The sequence below is a fragment of the Dothidotthia symphoricarpi genome (assembly GCF_010015815.1).
Source record: "Dothidotthia symphoricarpi CBS 119687 unplaced genomic scaffold P153scaffold_1, whole genome shotgun sequence".
In the NCBI taxonomy this organism is placed as follows: domain Eukaryota; kingdom Fungi; phylum Ascomycota; class Dothideomycetes; order Pleosporales; family Dothidotthiaceae; genus Dothidotthia; species Dothidotthia symphoricarpi.
Window position 1 is genome coordinate 1,421,652 of NW_022985008.1, and position 27,950 is coordinate 1,449,601.

Consider the following 27,950-nt stretch of genomic DNA (forward strand, 5'->3'; position numbering starts at 1 on the left):
CAAGGCCAGACCCCTCCGCCGCAAAATATCTCTCCACGCCTGTCTGCCACGCTTCAAAATCGAGAAACTCCACACCGAGATCCACATACTCACGATCAAGCGACTGACGATAGCGACTAGTCACTATGGGTAACGGAGCCAAGTACGATAGCCGATTTGAGAATGAGAGGCAGTGATTGACAAGAACCCAGAGCACAGCAAAAGCGCGATCGCAAGGGCGAGGGAGGCCCCAAGGAGGCCAAGAGTCAGCTGAAGGCCGTAAGTGTTTTGTCGTGGATGGAGAATGAGAGATCGGAACTAACGGCAAGATTAGAACACCGCCGCCCAGACGATCAAGTGCAAGACGTGCTTCCAGACTTTCCAGGGCACAACGAACCGCAAGCTGCTCACAGAGCACGCATCGAACAAGCACAGCAAGCAATTTGAGGACTGCTTCAACGCCGACGAGGGTGTCTCGAAGTAAGGCTGAAATCGATTTGCACCATCTTCCGATAGCGACATGACGGCGTTTGCAATTTGCATGATATACCAATAGAGGGCGGAGAGTTTGCGGAGAAAACCCGCGCGATCACGACGTGATGGTGCATGAAGTTATGGGCGTGAATGCAATGGCGTGGAGTACTGCGCTTGTTCCTTTGAAAGACTGGCTGGGGAGGGCCCTCGGACTGCATTTTGTTAAGAACACACCATCGACTTGATCACGTCTCTTCTCTCGGTCTGGATGTCTAGATCCTTCACAAACGTCTGCTATCTGAGTTGAAACTGATGTGTATTGAAAATGTTTGGCCTTGCACATGGCGCTTCTGCTTGCGATCTATTTTGTCCTTGGTAGACATGTTTGTTTATGGATTGTAGATCGACTTTGTGGGTCAGCCTGGGCCAATACCATGGCGTTCCACTTGTAGCTCGTCACCTTACACCAGGCTGTGAACTATGATCTATATACCTGTCTTTCGAGAGCACGACGGCGTCACCAATGCTAACGATCTTTTTATTAATCTATCTACTTTCCCTAAGATGCTTATATTTATATCCGTGAACATGAGCTTATTAGACTGGGCCATCTTGAGGTTTCGTAACTCGATCTAAACTATGTCTTGGTTGACCCACAAGTGAGGATTGAATTCTAGATCTGTGTAACATAGCGCTTGTCAGTTCGTGGCCCACCTCGACCCCGCTATCGCACACTTGTGGTTGTTCGCTAGCCCGCCGCCGCAACTTCGTGCACAGATAGTATATCTCAAATTTTGCAGTTTCTCCATCAAAGAGTTCAACAACTCATCCAGTCGCTTTAGCTCAATTGGGAGAGCGCCAGACTGAAGTCTCAGTCACTAAATCTGGAGGTACAGCGGTTAGTACTCCTCAACATCACCAAACGAATTACCCGTCTAACATCTTCGAAGTTCGATCCGCTGAAGCGACAAAAGTCCGCGCCTGGCTTGCCAGGATTACTCGAACATCTTTTTTGCCGTTTTCATAGTTCGAGCCTCTTTTTGCCAATCGTTGGTGAGAAACTACACAGAACATATGCATTCACATTCTATTTGGGTCTATCTTGATGGTGACACTTTACCTCAGTTATCCCATGTCATCTCTGCCCACTCTTTTGTAGTCTCCCGTCTCCAAACGCCTTCACTGAAGGTATTCCTCGTGCCGTCCTCCCCCATAACACCCATCAAGACGCCCCCGAGTCTAGCAAGCGCCGTCCACCTGGCATCGTCAACTCAGCCACAGCAGCTATTTTCTCATTATGCTTATGAAACCCCTCGCCGTTGAAGCGCTTGAGTGTAAGTGCTGGCACCGTGTGTGGATTCGGATGTCCAGATGATGGGGTCGTCGCAAGCAGCTCCATATCCGTCACCTGCTCTTCCTGTGGCTGGAGTGGTCCACTGTCCTCTGAACCGGCAGCCTCGCCCTCGTCCCATATCCATGCGTCCCAGCAGTTCACGGCATTCCATGGCCATGTACGCATCTCGTACCGGTGCTCTAGCGCAAGAGCGCCGAGAATCATGCATCCTGCACCGAACAAGGTAACCAGTATGGTTGGTAGCCGCTTGACGGTTGGGAGGTAGCCTGGCTGTTCCCATTCCGCAAGGGCAAGCAGGAGGACGAACATGGCGAGCATACAGACACGGGTGGATGGATGCTGAGCAAGTCTGGCGAAGGGATGTGTACGGTCGGATGGGAGGGTGGGCAAGAACTCGTTGGGGAGTTCAGGGTAGCGTGCGGATGGCGGATGAGCATCTCGGGATGGGATTAGTTCCGGGTTTGGAATCACCGGAGAGGGCATGTCTACGGTTGGCTAGAAAGTTGGACGATTATGCACTGCTCTTGCTGTGTTCCTAGTTGATCGGTTGAAGTTGAGCTGGAACGAAGAGGCGAGATAGGAAGGAGAATGGGACGTAGGTGTGTGTGTAGGCTAAAAGGTCTTGGGGCGTGTTGACCTGCACGGTGAAACATCAAAGTGAATGTTCGAGATATGTGGCTGACCTTTTGTTCATTGATAGTTTCACACAAAAACCCTGCTCACTCAGGATCATGACCAAACGAAGGGTCGGGGTATTACAAAGAAGATATCATTCGTGTCTATGGAGACTGTGGAACGGAATTCGAAACAGGAAGACAAAGAATACCGAAGACCACCTTGGTGGTGAAGCCCACCCACGTCGAAAGACATGAAAATTGCCACTAACAGAATCTGTAGAGAGATTATCAAAGGAAAGTAAGCGTTTCCATGATGGAGGGGTAGAGAGCAGAAACCAGTCGATGAGAAGAAGCGGGAAACACTTGGGACGACAACGAATCTGAAGTACAACAGGGTCTGTATACAAAACGGGGTCGAATAAAGGGAAATACATGGTGGCAATAACACCTATTATACCCACGAATCAATTACCGTACTAGTAACTTGGTAGGACCAGTGTAACTCAATATAGGTCTAATCCGAGGTACAATATGGTTCAAATCGACAACCTCTCATGTCTCAGTAGACTTCGCTTTGAAGACACGATGTCTAGCCAACAATTGAGAAATCATGAAATGCGACACATCCTCGTCAGCCCAGTAAGCCAAATGGCTAGCTATGCTGGCGAGAAGGGAGATATCGAAAGCCTAGGCACATGTCAGCATCGGCGTACGCAGGTATCGCAGCGAGGAAAACGCAATGGGTAACTTACACCTTCTTGAATACTGAAATCCACCCGTCCGTTCGCATTCAGCGCTCTCACTTTCGCCTCCTCCTTCCTCAACTTCCGACTTCGCTCTTCCAGCTCCTGCCACTCGAGGTCCTTCTCTACATTCCTCTTTCCGTCTTCAGTCAATGCGCTGTTCTTTCTTACTTTCTGGAAGCCAGCAAACAGTGTCTCGATGTCAGACTCAATAAGGGTAGGAGGGTGCTCCCCTTCTTCACCTGGCGCAATGGTTTCTTGTTCCAGTCTCCTTCTCCGCTCGTCATTGATGAACGCGCTGGTAGGCTCGTTCGAGCCAAGTACCGCTTCCGCAGAATAAGTCGTGCTACGTCCAAGGGGTAGCCGTTGAGCAGTGCGGGGATTCTGTAAGCTGTCGCCCCCTCTTGTGGTTTCGTTTCCTGTGATACCTAAACTTCGATTGAGAAGCCCGCTCGCAATTCCCGAGCCAATTGATGTCCAAAAGTCGGTGACGCCCTGACCGACTCGCGCACCAATACCGGTCAGACCCTGAGAGGCAGGGGCACCAAAGATACCTTTCTTGGTATAAGGCAGCGGCTGGGCTTTCAGAGCGGACATGGAGGGTGAGATGAGAGGCTCAATGCGATAGCTGATGGGATCTGTGGGATGGAAAATGTTGAAGATTTGTTTGCAGAGGGGCGAAGAAGTGGTGATGTCGAAAGCGTGGTTTCGTTCCGCAGCTGTGGGTGAGAACGGGTCGTCGAGCGGAGTTGCTGGTGTCTCGGGCGGTACGAAAGCGTTAGATGGCCTGGCAGCGATGGTACGACCTTTCAACATCTGGAACAACCCGATCGGCGATCCCAGAGCATAGAAGTCTTCCACTTCGAAGTCAAGTTTCAACCCTTCCTCTACTATACGACGCTGGTGCTTGCTGGAATGCGACTCCGACCTGATCTTTGCGTCTTTCTGGATGCACAAGATGTCAAACATGATAGCTGATCCGAGTGAGTGACCGACTAGACTGACTTTCCCCTTGAAAGAGGGGTTGCGTTCCTTGAACAAGCGGTAAGAACGATTCATCTCATTGACCACAATGCGAGAGATGTGACCCTTGTAAGCCGGACTCTGGTACAGAAGGATATCCAGAGCAAGATCTGTCAAGAAGTTGCGCACAGCTGGAATACCTTCGACAGTAATATCCTCAAGGCTTGGGAATTCATGGTCCTCGTGATCTAGATCGCCCAGATCATGCTCCTTGCGATTGTGCTTGATACTCTGCTGGGGGAAATCGAGTAGATGCCTCCAGACGATCGGAATGACCTGGATGCGGCTGTTTTTCGTGTCTGTGTCCACTTCCGAATTCAAGGCCTGTAAGTCAGGCGAGTTTGCGTAGACTGACTTGAGTGCTTTGCGCATGGTATTTACGTCGTGGATGAAGTTTATACTCTCCATACGCATGCCTAAGCGCTGTCCAATGCCGTGAGTTACAAGCAACAGATGTTCAATTTCACGTCCTTGTTCACCCTTGTCTCGGTTCTTGTAGTCTTCGCGCATCTCTTTCTCCTCGAGTTTTCGCATCTCCTCCTCTTCTTTCAGCTCATACTCGGGTTTCGAGGAAGTCATGAGGCTCGAAACTTGTCTCTCGAGGTTTCTTCTCCGTGTCTGGGATGGTGATTCTCTCCCCCCTTGATCAACCATCTCGTCATCAGAACCGTCCTCTGACCCACTGGATATGGGTTGTCCTCCGTTATCTGAACCGTACGCCAATGAAGGTGTCAGAGGCCGCTCTGACTCCTTGCTGTTGGGGTCGACCGCCGCGTTCACTGGTTTCTTCTTCTCTTTGAGGTCTGTGTAGCCGCGCACATATCGATATCCAGCATAGTGCGCGCCTCCCGCGAAACGTTGGTACAGAGTGCTTCCCATGCGGGTCCACATGTCGTCTGTTAACAACCACGCTGTGTTTTCATCTTGATATGTGACGGTGGAGTTCATGTGGGCACCGAACAGGCGGTGCGTTCTGGACGTCTCGGGAGCGGTGGAGGGCATAGGTTTATCGTCTGGTTTTGTCTCGTCCTGTTCTTTACTTGCTTCGCCTCGGAGATTACCCATGGAGGTTTTCGGTGTGACCGGGTTCGATGACGAGTCTCGGTTCAGGCTTGCCAATTCTTTGCGGTATTCTTCGCCTACGCTACTTCCCATGGATGTGGGTCGCGCACGAGGCTGCGAAGCTGATCGTTTCTCTCCGTCTTTTCCAAAGCGCCATGGCCTGACTTTCAGATATCCTTCCTCCAGCTGCATCGCAAGTCCTTCGTCGACAGGCTCGCCGTCTGGTGTGAACCACGTTCCTCTTTTCACATCATACACAGGTCCTAGCCAGTAGGTAGGTGCCAGCTCCCGTGTCTCGATTTCTACATCATACAAGTAGTCCTCGTTTACAGGAACTTTTGTAGGGGTTGGAGCGTCCTGACTGGGCTGGTTTGGCGTAGCAGAACTACCGATACCCTTTCTCAGCTCGGCAGCGTCAGCTTTGTCGGCGGTGTGTTGGAAAGCAGCTTCGACGGCACGAGAGTCGTTGGTGCTGAAGGGAATCCATTTCTTTGGCTTCGGGAGAGGCTTATCAGGTTTGATTGCGTTTTCGGAAAACGGCTTTCTTTTTGGTAGCTTGTTACGAAGTCAGCTACTGAGAAGCGTGGTTGTTGCTGCGATAGGGTTTTGGGAGATATCCTTGTATTCAAGCTACTTACATCTACAGCATGGAACCATCTCACGGCAAGCGCAGGGCAGTCTTGGGGATATTTCTTCAAACTAAGCCGGGGCCTGCGGTCGACAATATGGTCTCCTCCCCTTTGCGATCCTAGTCCGCGTGTTAGAGTTTCCCTCTCCTTTCCCTTGTCCTTCTCCTGGTCTTCCTCGGTATCCCTCGGGGTTGGCGGGGGTTTAGGCGTAACGCTCCTCGAGCCCCATGGCGACAGGTTCGAGAGGAAGCCTGGCTTATTGTCTGGAGTGGACATCCTGTCGAATGGTGGGGCGTTACCGCCACTCTGCGACCAAGAAAGCCAGGTCTTGTATCGTCGTTGCGAACCTTGGGCGCAAGATTTCGCGACGCGACGTGGGTATCGAAGATGGCAAAGAGCGCGCGAATGTGACGTAGTTGACAAAGGCAAACTGAAGACAGGCAAAGAACGCGCAAAACAGCAATCAGCGAAGAAATAAGTGTCACGGATAGATTGCATGTGGAGCTCAGGCTGGTGACTTTGCGCACATGCGTCTTGCAGGCATCAGCTTCGAAACACTTACATCACTGCGGGACATTGATAGCGCGCACGTGGGACCAGCTCCGCGTGCTTGTTCCCATCTCATTCATCTCGGCATTATCTACACACCTCGCATACCTGCCGATAATGGATCCCGACGGTCCACGATCTTTCTTGCGTCCTCGTCGAGTTAACCAGAAGGCATGCTTCACGGTTGCCGACGCGGGACAGCTGATGTTGAAGCTTCAGGCTCTTGACGAGACGCTGCGGCTGACGCCTTTCGAAGACCATCCCAAGCTAGATCTAGAAAGTATAGACGTAGCATCTGGTACATACGTGATTGGCTCCGAGGATCTTTTCCAGGTTGTGAAAGGCATATCGTGTGCAGGTCTTATTCCTGACGTCTACATCGAGGCGTACCGCACCATGCTGCAGCGGCGGCCATATCTGAACCATTTCAGAAAATCCGATATAAACAAAGGCTACGATCCAACCTTCTCTGAAGTACGGCGCATTCTGGCCGACATAGATGCGTTGTGTGGTACAGAGCTCTACGGCTACATCCAGAAACTCGACCGAGATGGCAAGTACAGAGACGTATCGTTAGATTTATCATCTCTAAAGCCAAACAGTAAAGCCCTTCGCATTCCTGCGATTACCAGCTGAGCTCCGCCTACAAGTATACTCACACCTCCTGCCTCGCGAAGCCCACATTGCCCTTCTATATACGCCGCACCGCAATCACCAACTTTCTCGCCTGAATTTAGACATACTGCGCGTCAGCCACCAGCTATACGATGAATGCGTAAAGTACTTTTACGAAAACCGCACGCTGTGGATGATGGCGGGGCGAGACCAGACCGGAACCTTGACCGACGAGTATGTGGGGCGTGCCTACGAAACACTAGCCGTGATGAACACGCAAACACGACTCCTTTTTAAGAGGCTAGAAATTATGGTTCAGGTTTGGCTTCTGCCGCCTGCCAATATTCCTGCGTCGAGGAGGCATTACGGCATCCCTCCGGTCAGCGAGCCTATGCGCCAGATCTTTGCCCTGCTTCCCAATCTCGAGACAGTCCTCTTCTCCTTCAACCCTGTTAAGAACTCAATGTTCGAGCGCGGTATGCCTCGAGTCTACCGCATGCGAGAAGACATTCTGCTGTGGGTGCTCGACTCGATGCCTGAGCCGGCGCCGCGCATACAGTGGGACATTTCGCGGTCGTCGCCATTCTGGAACGACGAGCACGAGCGGGTGTTGAGACCGAAGTTAGAGGAGCGGACTGGCATGGAAATGGGCGAGAGCGTTCTCTCGAGACTTGGATGTTTAAAGTAGACAGCGGGGACGCCAGAAGGTTCTGCATGGCCAACGCGACGGGAAATGTATGTAGCCAGTAAGAGGGGTCTGTTTCGTAGTAATGGCTGGTTTGTAGACTCTCAAAATATCACTTCCTGAGATCAAGATACATGCATTAGCATGAACCATACTTGGCTCACTCGTATATTTCGCCTCAAAGATCGACGGCCACCATGTCAAAGCCTGTAACACCCCGCACATCTACCTCGGCCCGATTACACACTCAACCCATGTCTCTACCCCTCCAACATCGATACCTATCAACGTCCGTCTCTCCATTCAAATTTTTGTTCTCGTTCAATTACCAAAAGCTCGGGAAAACTTCCATCAAAAGATCTTACGGTGAGATGGCCGAGTTGGTTATGGCGCCAGGTTAAGGTCTCCCCTTAGCAACACTGAGCAATCAGTTTCCTGGTCACGAAAGTGGCGTGGGTTCAAGTCCCACTCTCATCAATATCGTCTGCTCGTGGAGCAGGTCGTCCAGGTTCTTTTTTGCTGGAGTTTTTGCATGCTGGGTGAAGTACTGGGCACGTGCTAGGGTTAAGCGAGTTGACTTTTATTGCTTGGCGATACAAGTGAGGGCATTTGGGTGTCTTTTGTGCTTTTTCTTTGTATTTTTATGCTCTTTGAGTGGTAGGGTTGACACGAGAGGAGTGTTGTAATGAGGTTGGTCGCTCCTGCCTGCATCGTTCGTAGGTTTTGCTTGTTCATCCACTCGTGCAGTCAAGCTGCGGAATCTATTACACCAGTACTTCTAGGATTGTATTTTCAAGAGTGCGGACATTGAAACAAATAAGCTCTATCGTCGAAATCTCCGTTCGATAGAGAAGTGTGCATGACTACAGAGCATTCTACCTCCTCATACAAGAACACATGTGCACACGATCTCCAAGACAGACAGGAGAAGGGTGGAACGTTGTATAGTTCTTCTCCACTGTCCTCCTCTCTATCGTTTTCATCATCATGACTGACGTCGGCCTTGTCAATCTGTCGCGCTTCGGTTTCTGAGACATATTGGACTGGGCTTGCTGAACGCATGGTTTACATGACCCTGGCGAGTTTGAGCCCAATTGAAATTCTCATGGGATTGGAGAGACCCTGGGGTGAAGTGCCTAAACTACTGAAGATGAAGACACTTCTAAAAATGCGCATTTGGTAGGCTCTTGGGCTGGTTATCTGCGAACTGGTTGTCTATGAGGTTGAAGTGTTAGTTGTTTGCTTCAATTGTTCCAACGGAGCAGCTGCGCCCAAATTAATGGATGGTTGATCAGACAATCATTCAGAGCACTCGCATAGACAACGACGATATCCAACTTGGCAACTGGGTCTTTGTTATAGTACTAGTTCTTCTATAATACTTTACGCCGCAATCTCTTGTGCCGCTAGTAGATCAGAAGAGCGCTTTACTGAGGCAAGTGTATCTCTCTGGAATACGTATAGCGTACACCTACCCACTAGGTTTGCTCGCAATACAATGATATCCATTTATCCAATAAAGCTGGATGTTGTCAATGAATCCGTAATCCCGGTCTTATGGACACAGGCTTGTATGCTCGAACGTAGGCTGTCGGTAGTTGGATGACCTTTCCCAGTGGGCTCTGCAATGCCAAAACCATCTCTATGTCTGTGGAAAGTCCGCACTCGTATGCTAGGGCGAAAAGTAGAGCTACAACATCGAGGTGCATTGGAGTGTTTCTGATAGGTAGTACTGTAAATCGTCGCAAACAACTCCCAGGAGCTATATACAGATTGGAGTAACTCTTACCACACGTGAAGGCTACCTGCACGTCGATGCCGTTGTCGACAATGAAGAACATCACATGTTCCTGTCGAAGCGGTCCTAACATCTTCCAACGTTCACCTGATAGACCCTTCGCCTTCTTGTGGGACTTCAACACTGATCGTGATCGCATGGTTGAAGCCCACGCCACTAGACACACGGTGTGTGTTTGTAACAGCTCAAAGCTTGAATCGCCTTTTACCGCGACATACAACAAATCCATCTCTTTTTCTGCGAGCGAAAGTTTCGGCGGCTGTGGTGATGCGTTGCAAACTCCAATCCCTGTAATTTGGCAGCAATGTAGTATTCGTGGGCATAAAGGAGATCCTTGAAAGTTTACTAGGATATCCCTGGGTTGTTTTATCTATAGTCTTGAATATCGATGCGTAGTTTTGCTGAGAAGAACATACCTTGTTTCCGGATGTTTCGACTTACCTAGAGACAGGTAGTCGCACCTGCCCTTCGAAGATACATGAAGTGAAACAGAAAGCGCACAGACAAAATTGTCAAACTTCACCTGCCTGTTTGACCCCACTCTAGACGTGTGACTGGACGCTACTTCTCTTGCTGTGCAGCTTGTCTTACACCGCTTTGACCTATACTACCATCTCAGCAAGACGCCTAACATGCCTTGCCCTGCGCCCAGGCAGCAGGTAGCACTCGATCGAACCGGCCCCAAACCAGACTGTCCTCGCTGACACCGTCCTCAGGCAAACCGTCTTCGATGAAATTGTCCCTGATCCAACCGCCAGCAAAGACGCCGTCTCCAGGAAAATGGCTCCTCGCAAGAGAACACACCAAGAAGATGCAAGCAAGACATCAAACGTAAGCGCCTTGTGTGACCACGATAGAACGAACACCAGACTAAAGACGCATTACAGAGAAAGAAGTAGAAACAATCTAGGATGTCAACAGATACTGCATCTCAAGCTGCATCTAACGCGCATTTGATGAGTCCTGCTCTCTCCAAGCCCGCCAAGAGAGATGTCGATATCGAGGCCCAGACGGTGCACATGCCCCATACGAGTCCATCGTCTTGATCATGACGTTATGTGGAACAGACGCGAACTTTTGGAAGGACACGAGAAAGCGATGTCCAACTTATCTTTCGCATGTTGCGCGTGTCATAAGCGCCCGTCAAATCATCCGCACCGTTCTGGAATGTTACCCGAAAGCATACAGACGTGTCATACTTCGCAGACTTGCATTAAAAGAAGCGAAATGCAACTGCCTTGACTCGGTGATTCGCTGGGTCGGTAGGGCGCATATTACGCCTTGTTGGACGCAAACTCCGAGATACTAATTTTACCTCCAGTGTGCCGGAATGACGGTAGAAACGCTCGACGCGTGCATCGATAACCAAAGGTTCAAAGCTTTCCCTAGCCTTCGATGGTTGAAGGGCTAACTTCCCGTGCAAGACAAAATCGTATTTCCGAACGGAACATCGCTTTTTGAAAACCAGGCGAAGGGCTCATGACGTTGGCGCATTTACTCACAAGTTGAATGAGTGTTTACAGGTGGCGCCAGCCCGGCCACGTGAACCAATGCATGTGTAGCACCCCACACCACGCATGTTGTCGTGCAGGTAGCATCTCAGAATTGTGAGGGAAGTCGTAAAGCAAGGGATCCATCCTAGCAGCACGACAACGGGTGTGGTGGAATGAAGATAGTTGGAACCATGTGGCATTATGCACGGCTTCGCTTGTTTTGGCAATACTATGCCGCCATGGACAGAGTCGCTAGGAAGCCCACCCGCCGTGCTGGAAGCATATTCGTTCGATGGCTTCTACGGTCAGTACCAGAATTTGGTGCCCGCAGAGACCAACCGAAATCGTGCCGCTCACCGCTGGAACGAAGAGCCCAACTTCGTATCTAATGCTCGGCACCTCTGAGTCGTATTGATCATCGTGCAAACGAGTTGTTGCTGTCGGTTTGAATGCGTCACACATACGATGGAAGTAATGCGGCAAGCTCTTCATCTCCGAAGGAACCTTAAAACTCGGGACACAAAAACGCCTGACGTACGTTGCCGACATGTCGAACATACCTACATTCATGATCTGCAACATTCGCGCTAGCCTGAGTTTCAAGCTCGCAGAAAGGATGCTTGTCGACCCGCCGATTTGGTCGGCCAAGCGGGCTTCTAGCATCCATCGCTTTGAGCTCGAGCACACCTTGTCTCCTACGCATACCTATCACAGCCAGTCTCGTTTCGCAAATGAAAGTACCACAAGCACCACGCCTTTTTCGACATCCGCCGCCACGCATCTGCCGCCACTTCTGACGAAGCAATTCGTGTTCTCCCGAAAATCATCATCCCTGGCGTAGAAAAACTACCCTGAAGCAAGAGACGGTAAGGCTGCGTCTCGTCTTTCGATACGATTGGACTATTCTGCGTCCATCTGCAGTCATGGTAAGGCATTCGTTGGCTAGAAGACTATAAAGTCCCCACTCATGTTCCCTTCCTCTTTTCCTTTCTCTGGACGTTCACTTGGCTCTAGTTTATCCCTTCTGTTTCAAGTAACAAGTCCCTTGCGCATGGATCTACGTTGTCACCGTCAATTTTACTAGCCTGCCACCATCTGTGCCCCACTAACGTCTATTTCATCCTTGTGGCATCCTTCTACGTTTCCGTTTTGACATTGATCATCTTCCCTCTTCGACTTCCTGTTTCCATGCTTGGGCGTTGACCATTGACCATGGGTATCAATGCAGATATCAAAGATTCAAGAGCAGGCACGTCGCCCATAGACGCAAGACCAATCCAGCCAACTACATCCAATACATCAAAAGCAGTAGAAGCAGCCGGTGGTCAGCAACAACGAAGCATCATGGCAACGATTGCTGATGATGATGATCGTTTGCTTGTGCGCATTGGGTACACTCCAGTAAGCGCTCGATGATGTTCTCTGAAACGTTTTACCAATACATCTCGCAGGTGCTGCAGCGACACTTTTCAAGATGGTCTACTGTCTCTTATGCGATTTCGATTCTTGGCGTGTTGGGTTCAGTACCAGCTACTTTTGGAGTTCCAGTGGCGTCAGGAGGGCCAGCAACAGCAGTATGGGCTTGGTTCATCGGCAGTATAATGGCATACTGTATAGCAAGTTCAGGTATGTGCTAGTGGGAAGCGTTTGTTCTAGCAACTAACACTACAAATCAAGTCGCCGAGTTGGTCTCTGCATACCCAACAGCGGGAGGAATGTACTATGTCACTAAACATGTTGTTCCTCCTGAACATGTTGCAGTGTGGGCGTGGATCATCGGTTGGTGCAATTTTCTCGGTCAAGCAGCAGGAGTTGCAAGTTTGGCGTATACGATCAGTCAAATGATACTAGCAACGGTCGTCATGCAAACCTATGACGAAGGCGGGTCTAATTTCCAACCGTAAGAGACTCCCTTTCGATCAACTCATCTCAGTTGATCTATCATATATGATCGTTACACGGACTTTTTGCAGAAACTAACTCTACACAACAGGACTTCGTATCAAACCGTTCTCCTCGCCATCTTCGTTCTATGCATGTTCGGGGCAATCTGCTCGTTCCCCACAAACTGGCTACACCGCATCATCCTCTGGTTCGCCCCCATCAACAGTAAGAAGTCATCCCACCTACCCGTAATTTCGACTAACACAAGCGAAGTCATCGCATCAATCTGCATCTGCATTGCCCTGCTTGTTCTCACACCAAACAAGCAAAGTGCGACATGGGTCTTCACCACAGTCACGGACAGCTCCGGTTGGGGCAGCCAAGGCTTCTCATTTCTCCTCGGGTCCGTCTGCATGATCCCAGCTTATGCCAGCTCACTAACTCGCGCAGTTTTCTCTCCGTAGCATGGACCATGACAGATTATGATGGTACCACACAGTACGTTCCCCGTTCCCCATGTTCCTCTTCGCCCCCTACGTCAGCCAATCTAACGTGGCAACACAGTATGTCTGAAGAAACGCACGATGCCGCGATCCGTGGGCCCGTCGCGATCCGAGCAGCGATCCTCGTCTCAGGCGTTGTGGGCTGGATGCTAACCGTGACGTTTTGTTTCTGCATGTCAGACTACGAGGGCATCATGAGCTCGCCGACCGGTCTGCCCGTGGCACAGATTTTCTTGAACGCCGGTGGCAAAACAGGGGGCACAATCATGTGGTTCTTCGTCATGCTCGTGCAGTTCTTCACCGGTTGCACCGCCATGCTAGCAAACGCAAGGATGGCCTGGGCGTTTTCTCGTGACGCCGCATTTCCGTTTTCGGGGTGAGTTGCATTGGTTTCCCCCAAGCGAAGGGGACACGCGATGGATAGAGAGAGCTAGCTGACGTGGTGCAGATTCTGGAGCAAGGTTAACGGGTTCACGCATACGCCTGTCAATGCCGTCTGGCTCGTCGTGGCGTTCTGCAGCTGTCTCGATCTGATTGGCATTGGCAGCACGCTGACCATAACGGCCATCTTCAACATCACCGCGCCCGCACTGGACATCAGTTATATCGCCGTCATCATTGCCCATCGGTGGTACGAGGGCCGAGTCGTTTTCCACCCCGGTCCTTACACAATGGGCAGATGGAGCAAACCGGTCAACCTGATCGCAGTGACATGGGTCATCTTCATCAGTGTGGTGCTCTTCTTCCCGACAATCAAGCCCGTCACGGCGACCAACATGAACTATGCAATCTGCGTCGCGGGATTCATTGGCCTCTTCAGCATGGCCTGGTGGTACGCGGGCGCCAGGAAGACGTACATAGGTCCACGCACAACAGACACTATCGATTTGCTTCCTCCCGAGGACCCAGAGGATATCCTCAGCGATTACGACTTGCCCTAGCGTCGCTGCAGGTTCTCGCATTGAATTACTTCTACGCCAAAGAAAACTACATGTGCATTTCGGTCGCTCCGAGGATCATTACGAACTTGGACTCAGCGTGGAGTTAACCCGGTCGGCGGCGTTTGTTCTCGGGCGCATCAAGGAGTTTTGGCGCATTCTACACTTTTCCAAGGCGTTCCCCAGTCGTTCCCGTCGCGTTTATTTTTTCTCGTTCGAAAAGTTATAGAGGTGGGAGCATCGTCATAGATCACGCATGTTTGTTTGCAGAGAAACGATACCCATAGATCTGAACGCACTTATTCTCGAATTGAATTTATTACTGGTTTCGTGGACACAAACGGCTTGAAAACCTGAGTGACGTTTAAGCTTGCACAATGTAGTGTATTTACTTGAAGACCTTGGTGTAAAAAGTGTACACAGCTAGATTGATAGTGACTACAACGAAAGCCAAGGGTATACGGTAATATGGTAACATAGTAGAAAGAAATGAAAAGAGAAATAAAAGAAATGGTAAGGAACGTAGTGCATCGCAGTGGAGCTGGTGTTTCTTGCCAGCTGCCAACTGCGACATGCCATCGTCTACCGGCTAGAATTGAATCATGTTTGCCGTAAAAATCGTTGCGTCGAATCCCAGCTCCGGGTATTCTGTGCTCTGGTGCTTGCGTGTGTCGCGTGCGACGACGTCAGACACCCCCTCGTGTTCTAAATACACGCCTATGCCATGTGTCGGCGGGTCGTGCAAACAGTGCGCATTCCCGTAGGAATGGCCTCGCTAAGTGCAGTCCGTTCTCCATCAACCTCCCCACAAGCGCTCCCCCATGCGCTGCCACTTCTCGGCCCTTCAGACGTCCACAACTCTCACGAGCGTCCGGTGGTAGCGCGCGCCATTTCCTTTATCCGCACAGCAGGCAGTTTGCTAAAGCGTTTGCTGTTTGTCGAGGAAGATGTTTTGGCGGAAGATGGTGACGAGGCGTAGACGTACTCGCCATCTACATAGTGCGCATCGCTGATGAAGGTGGTGCGTTTTTCGCGGCGAGTGTAGCGCTGCTCGAGGCGGTAGAGTTCGAGGCCTGTGTGGACTTGTCAGAGGGGCTGGTCGGGACATGCGCAGTGCTGGTGCTGCTCGGAGCAACATGACGTACGAGCTTGCAGTTTGTCGAAGAAACCCATTGTGAAGTCAAGATTATGGTCAAAGTCTGTGCGTGGTGGTTCTGTCCAGGAAAATGCTAGGCGTTGTGCGTAAATGTCACCAGCGTCTAGACAGCGGCCGGCGTGTTGATATGCTGCGAGTGGGCGGTGGTTGGCGGTGGATGACAGGGAGCGGGAACAAGGAACCGGCCGGCACGCTGATGCAATGGCAGTGTCGGCGACTGGATGTGCAACACGAGCGATTCGTTCAGAGGGATTGCGATCAGAGCAAGGACGGCGGGTTCTTGGCGCGGTTTTACGTATATGTGTAATGTGTAATGAAAGACGGCGCAGGAAAGAGGGAAAGAGCGAGCGACGGGAAGGTAGTGGGTGAGCCGCAGCGACTTCCTCCCGGGCGTTGTTGGGTCGCTCACGGCACCCATGGCGTTCTCTGCCTGTTCTCGAATCCCGCGGATGCGGTCTAGTCTCACGTTTTCCACAACCCAGGCGGGCCAGACGAACCTTCGACCCGGCCCCATAGAAGCCCCTCAATGGTGCATCGTCGTTGCTCTGCACTGTGCACGCCTCTTTCGCCACTGCCCGTCGCTTCATTTACTGCTCTTGCCTCGTAATTTTATGCCGCACGTCGCATGTGCACACTCGACTTCTCCGTCATTCCCCATTACATGAACTGCGTTGGTGACATCGCATCACGGCTAAATGCTGATCACCCAGTCAGAACACAGTCCGTCAGCCGAGTTACGGCAGTGCTCCAAGGAGCTCGCGTGGGAGTCGGGGATCTAGCCTGGTTTGTCATGGGCACCCCAGACGTGCCGCCGCCAGAAGACGCTCGTTCCAGGGGCATTAGATAATGGCCGGCGGGCTGCAAAAACAAGGCATCCGAAGCGAGTCATCAGCTTAGCGTCATTGCGCAACAGAGCAGAAAAGAAAGGGAAAAAAAGAAATCGGTACGAAGAAAAAGTCCATGTCTTGGTCAGCTACATTCACCAGATATGCATGGCATCGTAACGCCATCTGACGCCTCGTGTGTGATCATCATCCTGCCTCTCAGGAATCTGTTGCCTGCCCATGCTCCATGGCCCCATGCAGAAATGCTCGAAACTGTCTCGCCAACGCCCACGCTGCCCTCAACGCAAAGCACTTTTCTAACCTCGCGGCTCGGGAACCACCATATCTTCGCCTGCCACGATTCCAGCACTTCCAGCGTCAGCAGAACCATTCAGTAACGAGACGACGGAAATGACGTCGGAAGGCTCCACGAGATGCCAGCTGGCCAGTGTCTGCTTGGAACTGGCGCCGACCGTCACCGAGAAGACGTGATCTGTTGGCAACTTGGACTGTCGCAGCGAGCGGAACATATCTGGAAATATCAGTTTGTGCTCTCACTTGTCGCCTACCAATACGTACCTTCATCTGTAAAATCATCACCCAAGCATAGAACAAACTCGGGTGGCTCTTCGCCGTACTCAAGCACAAGCCTCTTTGCAATCTCGCCCTTGTTGACGAATCTAGGGCGGACTTCGAGGTTGGCCTTGCCCGTCATGACCTCGACATCGTATTTCTTTGCCACAGTCCTCTCCAACTGCTTTTGGCATTCACGTGCCTGGAACGCACCGTATTCTGGGTCAGCTCTGCGATAATGCCACGTAAGAGCAATCTTCTTGCGTTCGATGAATGACCCTGCTTCGTATTAGCTTTGTTGAATCACCTGTGCGGGAAACCCATGTTACCTTGCGTTCTCTCGGTGTAGTGCTGGAAGACGTCGATGACTTCAGACTGCCAGCTCATATCTTCCTTCTCCGTTAGGTTCTCCCAGTCTTCGCTTCGTGGATTTCGCATGAAGCTGCCGTGCTCAGCACTTAGACCAAGTTCGGAGATGTGACCCATCCATTCGTCCAAGAATGCCTGATCCCTGCCACTAATGATCCAAACCGAGTTGTTAGGGTCTGCTGCCAAAGTCTTCAAGGTGCGGATGACCCTATCGGAGGGAATAGCCGACTGGGGATCTTTGACAATCGGAGTCAAAGTACCGTCGTAGTCAAACATGAAGAGTCGTTTCTTCGCCTGTCGGTACTGGTAAAGCAGTTTGGCCCGGTCCAATGCCGGCGTGGCAAAGGATTGATCAAAAGAAGACAAATTAGTCATGAGCCTCTTCAAGTAGTTGTTGGTCCAGGATTGCACGTTGTTGGCAACGACATGCGCGTAAAGCTTCTCGTGCTGATTCTTACGCTCTTCCGGGCTCATCTTCAAAGCCTCGTTGATAGCTTCAGCGACGCCGCCCAGGTCCCAAGGGTTGATGTGTGACGCTCCAACAAGAGACCCTGCAGTACCTGAGAACTCGGAAAGAATCAGAGGACCATGGTTGTCCTTTTGGCAAATCACGTACTCCATACTCGTTGTGCTCATACCATCACGGACACTGGTGATAAGCCCAATATCCGCAATTCGTAGCAACGCGAAGTACTCCTCTCGAGATAGGTACTGTGGGAAGTGGCGAACGGGGGTGAAATCGAGAGAGCCATAGACACCGTTGATTCTAGCTGCAATGTCCGAGATGCTATTAACGATCTTCTCCTGTGCACCGTCGCCTTTGTCGGTGTGAGCACCACTGGGACTTGTGACCTGGATCAGCACGACCTTGTCTTTCCACTCGGGGTATTTCTTGAATAGCTGCTCGAAAGCCTGAAGCTTTTGAACAACTCCTCGAACAGCGTCAAGCCTGTCACGGCCGACAATGATCTTTTTGCCCTGGTACATCTCACGGATACCGTTGATTCGTTCCTGAATCTCCGGATCGCCAAAGGCTTGCCGCTGAGTCGAAGCTGCGTTGATGCCAATGGGGAAGACATCCACTGCAACATGGGCTCCATAGGCATCAACACCCGCGGAAGAGGAATCGAAGCCGAGGATCCTTGTGCAACAGGAGGAGAAGTGTCGCGAATAGCTGTAGGATTGGAAGCCGAGCATGTTCGCGCCCAACACACCTTCCAAGATCTCCTTGCGCCTGCTGAGACATCTATAGAACTCGCTGCTAGGGAAGGGGACATGGAGGAAGAAGCCAATGTAGATGTTCGGCTGACGCTGTCGGAGCAAGCTTGGGAGTAGTAGCAAGTAGAAATCGTGCACCATAATAATGTCGCCGGGGTTGTAGATTTCGAGTATTCTGTCTGCAAAGAGCTTGTTCAAACGATAGTAGTCTGCCCACGACTTCCGGGCAGCATGGCCGTCATCTGGTTCGTTTTGCTTGTAGTGGAACAGAGTGTAGAGCTCGTGCTCTGCGTAGTCTCGCCAGCGCTTCTGGTCTTTGACGACGTATTCGTCTTTGCCATCGTCGACCTCATCTACCAGCCACACGGGCACGATCTTGCCTCCATGGTCGCGTTCGAGCTGTGTCTCAAGTCGCTCCCGGTCTTCACGTCCGATGCGAATACCGGCTGGTTGTTGAGGTACATGGACAGGTTTCTTGGGGTCGACTGGGATTGGGGCGGCAGCTTTGTTCGTTGGAATCTGAGTGGTATCCTGAGCGGCTGCCTGTGCGCTTGTAATCTCGCCTGTCCAGCCCACGAGCGTGTGGTTCCAGGGAGACGAAGAAGAGGCCAGATAAGAGAAGGAGTCGAACAAGGCAGATGTTCCCCGTCGTGGATTCAACTCCCACACGTTGCCGGGAGAGTGTGCAACGTTGTAAGGAATAGCGAATGTAGCACTGATTATCCGGCCGCTGAGGTTGAGTGCAGGATGCGCAGCACGGGGGTCCACGTCTGCAAGATCGGGTTTAGTGGAGGGACTGGGTATGTCGTTTGACTGCTCCGCAGGTTGTTTTGCAGACCGAGCCTCAGTTGGGGTGGCTGCCCCGTCAACCCTCTGCTGATTCGCAAAGTATGAGTTGGCGCTCCACGAGGGCCCAGGTGTAGCCGTCTCCGGGTCGAAAGGCAGCTGCGTGTTCCTGCCGTCTGCAGTGGGCTCAAAGTAGGCCGAATGACCTGTCAAGTGCACGCCGGGCGTGACGGGCACGTTGGTGATGGAGGGGTCGAGCGCGGGGTGATCGCTGTTACGGGGTTCGAAAGCTGCTTTGGAAGCACCCGACTCGGCATTGGTTGGAGGCGCCATGATGTACACACAGCCGTCTTGCGCGTCGCGCTGTATTTCGTTAGAAGGTGGTAGGCTCACGGAGCAGCGGTAGTGATAAAGACGGTGTAGGTGATTGGCAAGCAGCACGACACCGGGGAGTCGGTGACCAGGCAACGCGACACGAAGCTTGTAAACTCACCTGGGGGCTTAGGTAGTGATGCCTGATTGTGTCTGGTGAAGGAAAGAGCGTGTGTGAGCTGTGCCTTCCACAATTGTAGTGCCCCACGCAGAGTGTCTCACAAGAACGGTGAGTGAGTGTCGAAGCAAAGAGCGACCGGCAGATGGCGGGGGCTAGAGGCTGGAGAAGCTTGTACGAGCGTAGTGGATTTAGTGGTGGTGACCCCGGGGAAGCAACAAGGAGGAAGAAAAGCTATCTTGGTGGGCTACTTCACATCCCACTTGCTTCTGATGTCAGGGCGGGACTAGGCCCATGCACTGCGACGCAGCAAGAAACAACCATAGAGACATGACCCACTGCTTATTCCGCCTGTGGAGCGACTTGTGTTATCGTCACAGTTCCTGAAGACCATGGAATACACAAGCCTTGCTGCACATCAGCAATCAAGATATGGCGCACGCGGTGGGGCTCTGTGAACCGATTCGATGGTATGCGTTCTGGTAATCTCAAGCCACTTGCAATTTACAGCTAGACGGACCGTCAACCTCACAAGCATATCTCTCAACATTTGTTTCAAGATATGGGAAAGCAATAGAAGTAAGAATAGCCCGCGGGGGTGTCTAGACTAGTCGACGATCACGTGCCATTCTCGAGATCTTCGTCCAAACTTCGCGACGCCAGCGACAGCACCAATCCCACTTCTGGCCCTGTTCTTGCCGCGAGTCGTCATCACCACGGACCTCTCATGCAGCCCTTGCGCAACCGACTCATATGTCGCGCCCATAATCGCTTCTCGCCCTCCATTGCCCTGTGGCAGCACTTTGTCGCACCCAGCCGCCCACTTCTCCTCCAGCAGCGCCTCTCGTCCTCCACAACCGAAGCTACACAAGACAATGGGACTCAAGACGTTGGGGGTATTGGCTCTCAAGAGGCGATCAAGATCAACAAATCGGGTGCCGAGTCTGGAGGGGAGGGACAGCAAGAGGGCAGGATCGATAAACAACCCCAACTGAAGATTAAGAAGAAAAAAACTCAAAAGGGCAAATGGTTTCCCACTCCAGTAGAGGCATCCATAGCCAAAAATATCCAGAAATCTATCGACAAGGGACCCGCCGAACACCGGGAGATGCTTGCTACTGCGAGAGCCGCATTCAACCAAGCCGAGGACTATGAGGGTGTTGTTGTGAAGCCCATATTCCATCCTAAACCTGTCTGGGAGAAGGCGCTACCTTGGTGTGTCAGTGAAGAGGAGATGCAATTGGATGGGATTGAAAGGTACACATACTCTCCAAGGCAAATAGAAATACGCACTGACTCTGGTACGACAGGCTGGCTATCGAGATCCCAAAATTCCACGAATATGTGACACCGAGCAAAATGCAGAAAGTCGCTCGGAAACACGTCATCAAACGGGTTGAAAAACACGTCCAATACATTCTCCCAAAACACACTCTCGAGGTGTTTGGTTCGGAGAGGACGGGCTTGGCTCTGGCTACATCAGACATCGATCTTCGATTGATATCGCCAGGGCAAGATAGGACTGCTGAAGCGGCCAATTTTCCACCCGTGCCTACTGTACGAACAGAGTTGCGGGAAGATCTACAGAAACTATACCGACGAAGTCTGCAAAAACACAAGTCGTACATATTACCTTCGATCCGCTGGGCGCGTTACCCTTTGATATCCCTACAAGATCTGAGGTCCGGCCTGGATGTGCAGATTGTGTTGTCAAACGATACGTCGGCCTCGAGGAAGATCATGCAAGAGTACATGAACGAGTATCCATACCTCGCGCAACTGCACACTCTGATAAAGACCATGTTCGATCTCCGAGGCCTCTCAGACGTTTTCCGAGGAGGCTTTGGGTCCTACTCGCTTTTCATGATGATTGTAGCCAGCCTTAAACACAGCCCGCATCCGCGCAACGATGCCGCAGGAGGTTTCATGAACTTCCTCAAATTCTACAGCGACTTCGACACTACGAAGAAGGGCATCTCCATCGATCCCGTCATGCTATTCGACAAGGTAGCCGATGCCCCCTTGACCGGCACAACCAAAGCCAAGCTCCAGGTGACCCATACCCCCTTCCACGATCCCCACCTCTTCAAACTAACAACCACCCAGGAAGGACTCAACAAACCCCTCCCGAACTACATGCTCAGCCTGCGTGACCCCGCCGACGAGACAAACGACCTCGGTCGCAAAGGCATAGCAATCAAGCATGTCCAAGCGACCATCAAATCTCTGTCCCGCCAGCTCCTGCACGACATAGGTCACAATAACCGGTTCAGCATACTAGCCCCCCACGTGGGCCCCTGCTTCAGGCTCAACGAAGGCCGTCACGCTAAACTCGAGACATTCGGCACCTTCCTCTGGGAGAAGATAAAGATTCGACTCGATGAAACAGCCAAAGTAGTACGAGAGGCCGAGAAGACAACACGAATGGCCAATCAGATCAAACGAAAGGCCGATCAGGCAAAACGAGAGGACGGTATTGAACAACCGCAGGCAGAGCTGGAGGAAAGAGCCGCGGCCAAGTCTGCATCCGTGCAACAGGAGGCTGTTGCTGAGGAAGTCGACTTGACGGAAGAGCCAGAGCCGATTGTCGATACGTCTGCCGAAGGGGCAAAAGAGTCGAGCAGTGTATGATAAGGACGACTTGGTGCAATGCATTGGCACAGCATGCTGGAGGCGCGTCTAGGGCACCTTGTTGGATGGACATGTATGCACATTTTGAGATGGCTACAGGCTTGGCCAGGAAAAAGGGTGTACTCCTACCGTTGTAAAGTATATTGCAGAGGCAAACCATGTATATGTTATCGAATGAAACGACGCATCAGTGGAACCGACCAACGACACGTGATAAGACACTGCATGTAAATCACTTTCCTGGTGGTACAAGATGGTCAGTAGTTAGTGAATATCAGACATCAAAACCATCAATCCAAAATAGAGAAGGAACGAGTCTGCCGAGGTAAAAGTGGTGATAGGCACTATGAACCCCATCCGGCATGCATGCCGAAACGCGCAAGGAAAACTCCATCAACCCGCCATGCCATAAGAAGTGTGTTCTTGATATTCATCATGCGACGGTCATGGGATGCCGTCATGAGCCGTAAAGAAACTACCGCCACCAAACTAGACTACCCCTAGATGGCATACTTCCGGGTCCACTCGCGAGCCGTCGATTCGTACCTGGATCGGTCGGTCTTGTAGACATGTGCGATCTCGGGGACGAGCGGGTCGTCGGGGTTCGGGTCTGTTAGCATCGAGCAAATGCTCAATAGCACTGCATTTGGTTAGTTTTCACGTCTCTCTCGAGGAGTCGTGGCCATGCGTACCCTTTGAGATGGTCAGAGCCGGGCTCCACTGGTCTCGCAGAATGTCCAAGCAAATGCTGCCGTTGGAGTTGATATTGGGGTGGTAGATGCGGGTGGTGAAGTTGACCTTCGGGGGCTTGAAGGGGTAGTCGGTAGGGAAGTGGATCGCGAGGAAGAAGACACCGCCGGAATATGGAGAGTCGCTCTGTTGGGCGTGTTAGTCTCTGCTTGCGTGCACGGTCAAGGACAAGGCCGGGTGCCAGGTGACAGGCGGATGTGAGATGTACGTACGGGACCCATGATGGTCGCTTGCCAGTGGAACTATGGCGCCGTCAGTCAGCACATGTCTTCGTGATGCATCTGCGCGGCCATGTTGGCCGAGTTGCCTCAGCCGCGCGAGTCTTCCCGGGGTGACGTACCAGATCATCTCCAATCGGGCCAGCTGAGCAGGAAGAGGGAGGGTCACTGCGAGTACCAAGTTAGCCAGACGTCCCCAGAAGCGTCGTGTTGCGAGGCTGCGATGCGGTGCCCGTATCACAGCGCCCCGCATCCGTATCCTGTCATGCGAGCACCCTCGCCGTCGGGAAGAAGAGGGCGACGTACCGGCCGAGGTCGGTGAGTTCCTTGTTGATGCGCTTGAGAGCCATGGCGACGTGTGTGTGTGTGGTTGTGGTTGTGGTGGTGTGGCGGGTGGTGGAGAGGTCGAAGAGCGGGTATGCGTTGAAGATTGTGGCAGTGGAGAGTCGAAGTGGGATGGCCCTGTTGGCGGTTAGCGCTGTTGGCTGGGCTGGAAACAAGCAGGTGCGGCGTGTCGGCGGGAAGAGCGCCCTTGCCGGCAACATACCAGCGAGTAGTACCCAGATGGCGAGAACAAGCAACCGAGAGAGTGTTTGCGAGTGTGCGAGTGCAGTGTCAAGAGGAAGAGGTGGAGGTGGAGCAGCACAGTGTGGTTTTATCGTCCATCGAACCTCGCCCTGCCACTGCCTGGAAAATTATTCACCGACAGACGCTTCTTCCCCAGCAATGCCTGATGACATGTGGCGACCTATAGAACCTCGCAGAATACCTGTTCCAACACTGCTGACATTCACATTTGCTTGTATTTCTCAGAGCTTCACAAGTATTGGTCACTGTGTGTCATGTCGAGGTGGCTTGCATTGCAGTCGATTGTGGAACTCTCGACGTTTGTGCTACGTTTGGGCTGCGCATGTCTTCTCTAATTTCATTCTAATGCATGCACAACACCGGTTAAGGGCGCATACGGTGAAGGCCAAACACGTGCTTGATTCTGTATTGTACTGCGCTTCATAGTCGTACAACAACAGCATCCCTGATCAAGACATATGCCATGTCTGACTTCACCATATCCTTCAGCAATCAGCAGAACGCTTGGAGACCCGTGATTGCGCGCCCGAGAATCAAAGCTACGTAATGTTAGTTAAGTCAAAGAGGCACACAAATTGGACACTCACAGTGGATATCGCTTTGGCCCTCGTAGGTCTGGGTCACAAACAGATTCGCCACATGCCTCCCAATGCCGTACTCATCCGAGACAGCGTTTCCACCAAACACTTCTTGGAGCCTGATCCAGGTCAGCTAACGCAAATGTACACAAACACGACTTGACTCACGTTCGAGCGTTGATCAATGCCCGGTCACAGTTCTGCCTCTTGATCATGGAGACCATCTCTGGGGAAGCCTTGCCCTCGTCCTTTAGCCTTCCCACCTGGCAGGCAGCCAGGATTCCGTACGCAGCGTCGGTGGTCGCATCTGCCAGCTTCTTCTGCACAAGCTGGTACTTAGCAATCGGATTGTTCTTGAACTGTTTCCTGTTCAAAGTGTAATCGCGTGCCCTGGAAATACAGTCCTCCAAAGCGCCAATGGTGCCCCAAGCAATGCCATATCTTGCCGAGTTCAAGCAACTGAATGGTCCCCGCAAGCCCTCAACATCTGGAAACATGTTTGCCTCTGAGACGGGGCACTCGTCGAGATGAATCATTCCAGTCAGGGAAGCTCGCAGTCCGTTCTTGTTCTTGATTGGTGGGGTTTCGAGAGTACCTGGCGGGCACTGATCTCGTTCGATGACGAAGCCACGAATCTTCCCTGTGCTTTGCAGCTTCGCCCAGACGAGGAGAACATCTGCAATGGGGGAGTTTGTGATCCAAGTCTTGGAGCCAGAGAGTGAGTAGTATCCTTTTTTGGTTGGGTGAGGTTTTGCTGTTGTCTCCAACGAGCCTGGATCTGATCCGTGATTTGGCTCAGTAAGACCAAAACACCCTAGTAGCTTACCCTTGGCCATCTTTGGCAGGAGTCGCTCCTTGAGCTCCTCTGTTCCAAACTCTTCGATACCTCCCATGGCAAGAGAGCTTTGTACTGAATAGCCGGACCGGTATCCCGAGTCTACCCTCTCTACTGCCCTTGTGATCAGACCAGAAGCTACGCTACTTACGCCTGCACATTCATAGCCCTGGATCGTTGAGCCTAGCAGACCCAATTCACCCATCTCTTCAATGATTTTCCTGTCGAAATTCTCATTGCGATATGCCTCTGCAGTACAAGGTCAGAGGAGAGTTATGATGAATTGGTTGACTCCGTACCTAGCACCCTTGGAAGCATACGCTCCTGGCAGTATGATTCTGCTGTCTCGGAAATTGCCAGTTCCTCCTCAGTGAATAAGTTCTTTGCGTTCAACGGGTCTTGCCAATCGAAAGCAACAGGAGCATGCATGTGCCGCCTCCCAATAACCACGGGACGAGTCGTGGCGGTCATGTGCCTTCCGGCGTGTCTGCAAAAAGGTCGAAGCATCTTGGCACAGTGTTCTTAAATCCGACGGATCTTTAAAGGGACGTGTAGAAAAGGATTGATGTCCGGAGAGAAAATACCCAAGGAAGACATAAGGCTACCCCACAGTTTGAAGCCGCGGTTCGGCACACGTCTGCAGTGGCAACCGATCAACTATGATACAATCATCCAGCAATAGCCGACTTTGACGCTTCGAGATATACATGCTCGATTGAGTAAGGCGGAGTTGCTCTCCGTGACGGTCATCTCTTTGCCTCTTTGGGTTCACTTCCAAATGGGTGCGTGGAGCTGCACCGTTGCCAAGACACAGGACCGTGATTGCGCGTGATCCCTGCACGCGTTCGAGACGTGACGTTCTCCAGCCTCCACCATCGCTGCCTGCACTCTTGCTCTGCACGCGCATTCGCACGCGACCCCTTTTGCAACCACTCTACAGAACCAAGTCAGTCACGGCGTCAAGATGGGTATCAAGCACCTCTTCCAGCTCATCGAGGAGCATTCCCCGGAGGCTGTCAAGAAGGGCGAGATCAAGAACCAGTTCGGTCGCAAAGTTGCCATTGTAAGTGTGCTAACTCTCCATGGGCTGTACAGCCTGCTAACTGATCCAGGATGCGTATGCTTGCCCTCAATTCCAAACCATGTCTCCCAACTCACCACGTCCAGGTCGATGAGTATCTACAGCTTTCTCATCGCCGTGCGCTCCGGCGGTGAGCAGCTCATGAACGAGACGGGTGAGACCACATCCCATCTCATGGGCCTCTTCTACCGTACACTGCGCATGGTGGACAACGGCATCAAGCCCCTCTACGTTTTCGATGGCGCCCCACCAAAGCTCAAGTCGGGCGAGCTCGCGAAACGATTTCAGCGCAAGACCGAAGCGCAGGCCGCCGCCGAGGAGGCCAAGGAGACGGGCACAGCAGAAGATGTGGAGAAGTTCTCGCGACGGACGGTCAGGGTGACGAGGGAGCACAACGAGGAGTGCAGACGCTTGCTCACCCTCATGGGCATCCCGTTCATTGTCGCGCCGACCGAGGCCGAGGCTCAGTGTGCGGTGCTTGCGCGGGGAGGCAAGGTGTATGCTGCCGCGTCTGAGGACATGGACACATTGACCTTCAACACGCCCATCTTGCTGCGCCACCTTACATTCAGCGAGCAGCGCAAGGAGCCAATTCTAGAGATCCACCTGGACAAAGTGCTCGAGGGATTGAGCATGGAGCGAGAACAGGTACATATACCTACCAGCCATCACACCATACTGTGCATGAGCACTAACCACACCTCCAGTTCATCGACCTCTGCATCCTCCTCGGCTGCGACTACCTCGACCCCATAAAAGGCATCGGCCCCTCCACCGCCCTCAAACTCATCCGCGAGCACACCAACCTCGAAGGCGTAGTCGCCCACATGCGCGCCAACGAAAAGAAGTACGCCATCCCCGAAGACTGGCCCTTTGCCGATGCCCGCGCCCTCTTCCTCGAACCTGACGTGCGGCCCGCCGACGCTCCAGAATGCGACTTCAAATGGGAGGCACCAGACGTTGAGGGGCTAGTCAAGTTCCTCGTGGAGGAGAAGCACTTCAACGAGGACCGTGTCCGCAACGGCGCGGCGAAACTACAGAAGAACATGAAGACGGCGCAGCAGAGTCGCCTCGAGGGGTTCTTCAAGCCCGTGGAGAAGTCGGCCGATGAGAAGGCCAGCCTCAAGCGCAAGGCAGAGCAGAAGCTCGACGAGAAGAAGAAGAAACAAAAGCAGAATGCAAAGGACAAGAAGCAGGCCAAGGCGAAGCCCAGGGGTTAGTCGATGGGCGAGGTTGAGAATTTGGGTTTGGCGCACTCTTTCACATGGGATGGTTTGCTAGGGGTTTCAACGGCGTTGCACACATACCTGTGGTAACGGTCTACATCTGATACATGGCGTCTTTTCACTTTGCTGTGTAAGTTTGCGGGGGTTTGTACTAGGAAGGAGTCTGTCTACGCGTAGAAGGTTACCTCCGAGATAGTCAAACCCGCCGCCGCGGTCGAGGCTATCTACTCATGTCATGATACCACTACGATAGTCAAACAACATACTATTGGTGATCACAC

General features: G+C 52.1%; 11 protein-coding genes and 1 non-coding gene across 12 annotated transcripts; 6 read left to right on the forward strand and 6 right to left on the reverse strand.

The window, feature by feature from the left end:
- Nucleotides 1-125: 125 nt before the first annotated feature.
- On the forward strand, nucleotides 126-463 carry P153DRAFT_380681 (DUF1909-domain-containing protein; the record flags this gene model as incomplete). Its single annotated transcript, XM_033669950.1, has 3 exons — nucleotides 126-142; nucleotides 192-258; nucleotides 314-463. 3 exons carry the CDS (start codon nucleotides 126-128, stop codon nucleotides 461-463), a joined length of 234 nt encoding a protein of 77 aa, XP_033529254.1.
- A 1,212-nt stretch (nucleotides 464-1,675) lies between these two features.
- On the reverse strand, nucleotides 1,676-2,290 carry P153DRAFT_427484 (uncharacterized protein; the record flags this gene model as incomplete). The annotated part of the gene is made up of 1 exon (XM_033672669.1): nucleotides 1,676-2,290. The coding sequence occupies one exon, from the start codon at nucleotides 2,288-2,290 to the stop codon at nucleotides 1,676-1,678; it is 615 nt and encodes a 204-aa protein (XP_033529255.1).
- A 686-nt stretch (nucleotides 2,291-2,976) lies between these two features.
- On the reverse strand, nucleotides 2,977-6,157 carry P153DRAFT_278844 (DDHD-domain-containing protein; the record flags this gene model as incomplete). Its single annotated transcript, XM_033662982.1, has 3 exons — nucleotides 2,977-3,111; nucleotides 3,177-5,807; nucleotides 5,891-6,157. 3 exons carry the CDS (start codon nucleotides 6,155-6,157, stop codon nucleotides 2,977-2,979), a joined length of 3,033 nt encoding a protein of 1,010 aa, XP_033529256.1.
- Nucleotides 6,158-6,445: 288 nt separating this feature from the next.
- Nucleotides 6,446-7,802, forward strand: P153DRAFT_362593 (uncharacterized protein). The gene is made up of 2 exons (XM_033667171.1): nucleotides 6,446-6,983; nucleotides 7,033-7,802. Exons 1-2 carry the CDS (start codon nucleotides 6,548-6,550, stop codon nucleotides 7,731-7,733), a joined length of 1,137 nt encoding a protein of 378 aa, XP_033529257.1. The 5' UTR covers nucleotides 6,446-6,547; the 3' UTR covers nucleotides 7,734-7,802.
- A 293-nt stretch (nucleotides 7,803-8,095) lies between these two features.
- On the forward strand, nucleotides 8,096-8,207 carry P153DRAFT_t3. The gene has a single exon. It is a non-coding gene; the product is annotated as a tRNA-Leu (tRNA).
- A 3,667-nt stretch (nucleotides 8,208-11,874) lies between these two features.
- P153DRAFT_11480 (amino acid transporter) lies at nucleotides 11,875-14,710 on the forward strand. The gene is made up of 9 exons (XM_033661932.1): nucleotides 11,875-11,947; nucleotides 12,250-12,422; nucleotides 12,473-12,647; nucleotides 12,699-12,921; nucleotides 13,015-13,130; nucleotides 13,179-13,308; nucleotides 13,356-13,403; nucleotides 13,470-13,784; nucleotides 13,857-14,710. The coding sequence occupies exons 2-9, from the start codon at nucleotides 12,366-12,368 to the stop codon at nucleotides 14,347-14,349; spliced, it is 1,557 nt and encodes a 518-aa protein (XP_033529258.1). The 5' UTR covers nucleotides 11,875-11,947; nucleotides 12,250-12,365; the 3' UTR covers nucleotides 14,350-14,710.
- Nucleotides 14,711-15,207: 497 nt separating this feature from the next.
- P153DRAFT_278877 (uncharacterized protein) lies at nucleotides 15,208-15,519 on the reverse strand (the record flags this gene model as incomplete). The annotated part of the gene is made up of 2 exons (XM_033662983.1): nucleotides 15,208-15,419; nucleotides 15,492-15,519. The coding sequence occupies 2 exons, from the start codon at nucleotides 15,517-15,519 to the stop codon at nucleotides 15,208-15,210; spliced, it is 240 nt and encodes a 79-aa protein (XP_033529259.1).
- Nucleotides 15,520-16,643: 1,124 nt separating this feature from the next.
- P153DRAFT_329685 (glycosyltransferase family 20 protein) lies at nucleotides 16,644-20,098 on the reverse strand (the record flags this gene model as incomplete). Its single annotated transcript, XM_033665401.1, has 4 exons — nucleotides 19,766-20,098; nucleotides 17,229-19,635; nucleotides 16,906-17,178; nucleotides 16,644-16,858 (listed from the first exon to the last, which is right to left on the reverse strand). The coding sequence occupies exons 2-4, from the start codon at nucleotides 19,603-19,605 to the stop codon at nucleotides 16,644-16,646; spliced, it is 2,865 nt and encodes a 954-aa protein (XP_033529260.1). The 5' UTR covers nucleotides 19,606-19,635; nucleotides 19,766-20,098.
- Nucleotides 20,099-20,489: 391 nt separating this feature from the next.
- Nucleotides 20,490-22,393, forward strand: P153DRAFT_329689 (uncharacterized protein; the record flags this gene model as incomplete). The annotated part of the gene is made up of 3 exons (XM_033665402.1): nucleotides 20,490-21,019; nucleotides 21,073-21,814; nucleotides 21,869-22,393. The coding sequence occupies 3 exons, from the start codon at nucleotides 20,490-20,492 to the stop codon at nucleotides 22,391-22,393; spliced, it is 1,797 nt and encodes a 598-aa protein (XP_033529261.1).
- A 388-nt stretch (nucleotides 22,394-22,781) lies between these two features.
- On the reverse strand, nucleotides 22,782-23,761 carry P153DRAFT_362598 (ubiquitin-conjugating enzyme). Its single transcript, XM_033667172.1, has 5 exons — nucleotides 23,668-23,761; nucleotides 23,484-23,529; nucleotides 23,356-23,385; nucleotides 23,086-23,269; nucleotides 22,782-23,033 (listed from the first exon to the last, which is right to left on the reverse strand). The coding sequence occupies exons 1-5, from the start codon at nucleotides 23,709-23,711 to the stop codon at nucleotides 22,894-22,896; spliced, it is 444 nt and encodes a 147-aa protein (XP_033529262.1). The 5' UTR covers nucleotides 23,712-23,761; the 3' UTR covers nucleotides 22,782-22,893.
- A 315-nt stretch (nucleotides 23,762-24,076) lies between these two features.
- P153DRAFT_329696 (glutaryl-CoA dehydrogenase-like protein) lies at nucleotides 24,077-26,111 on the reverse strand. The gene is made up of 4 exons (XM_033665403.1): nucleotides 25,662-26,111; nucleotides 24,696-25,611; nucleotides 24,537-24,646; nucleotides 24,077-24,488 (listed from the first exon to the last, which is right to left on the reverse strand). Exons 1-4 carry the CDS (start codon nucleotides 25,867-25,869, stop codon nucleotides 24,442-24,444), a joined length of 1,281 nt encoding a protein of 426 aa, XP_033529263.1. The 5' UTR covers nucleotides 25,870-26,111; the 3' UTR covers nucleotides 24,077-24,441.
- A 122-nt stretch (nucleotides 26,112-26,233) lies between these two features.
- On the forward strand, nucleotides 26,234-27,884 carry P153DRAFT_362601 (flap endonuclease 1). The gene is made up of 4 exons (XM_033667173.1): nucleotides 26,234-26,425; nucleotides 26,475-26,479; nucleotides 26,530-27,091; nucleotides 27,151-27,884. The coding sequence occupies exons 1-4, from the start codon at nucleotides 26,327-26,329 to the stop codon at nucleotides 27,661-27,663; spliced, it is 1,179 nt and encodes a 392-aa protein (XP_033529264.1). The 5' UTR covers nucleotides 26,234-26,326; the 3' UTR covers nucleotides 27,664-27,884.
- The last annotated feature ends 66 nt before the right edge of the window (nucleotides 27,885-27,950 follow it).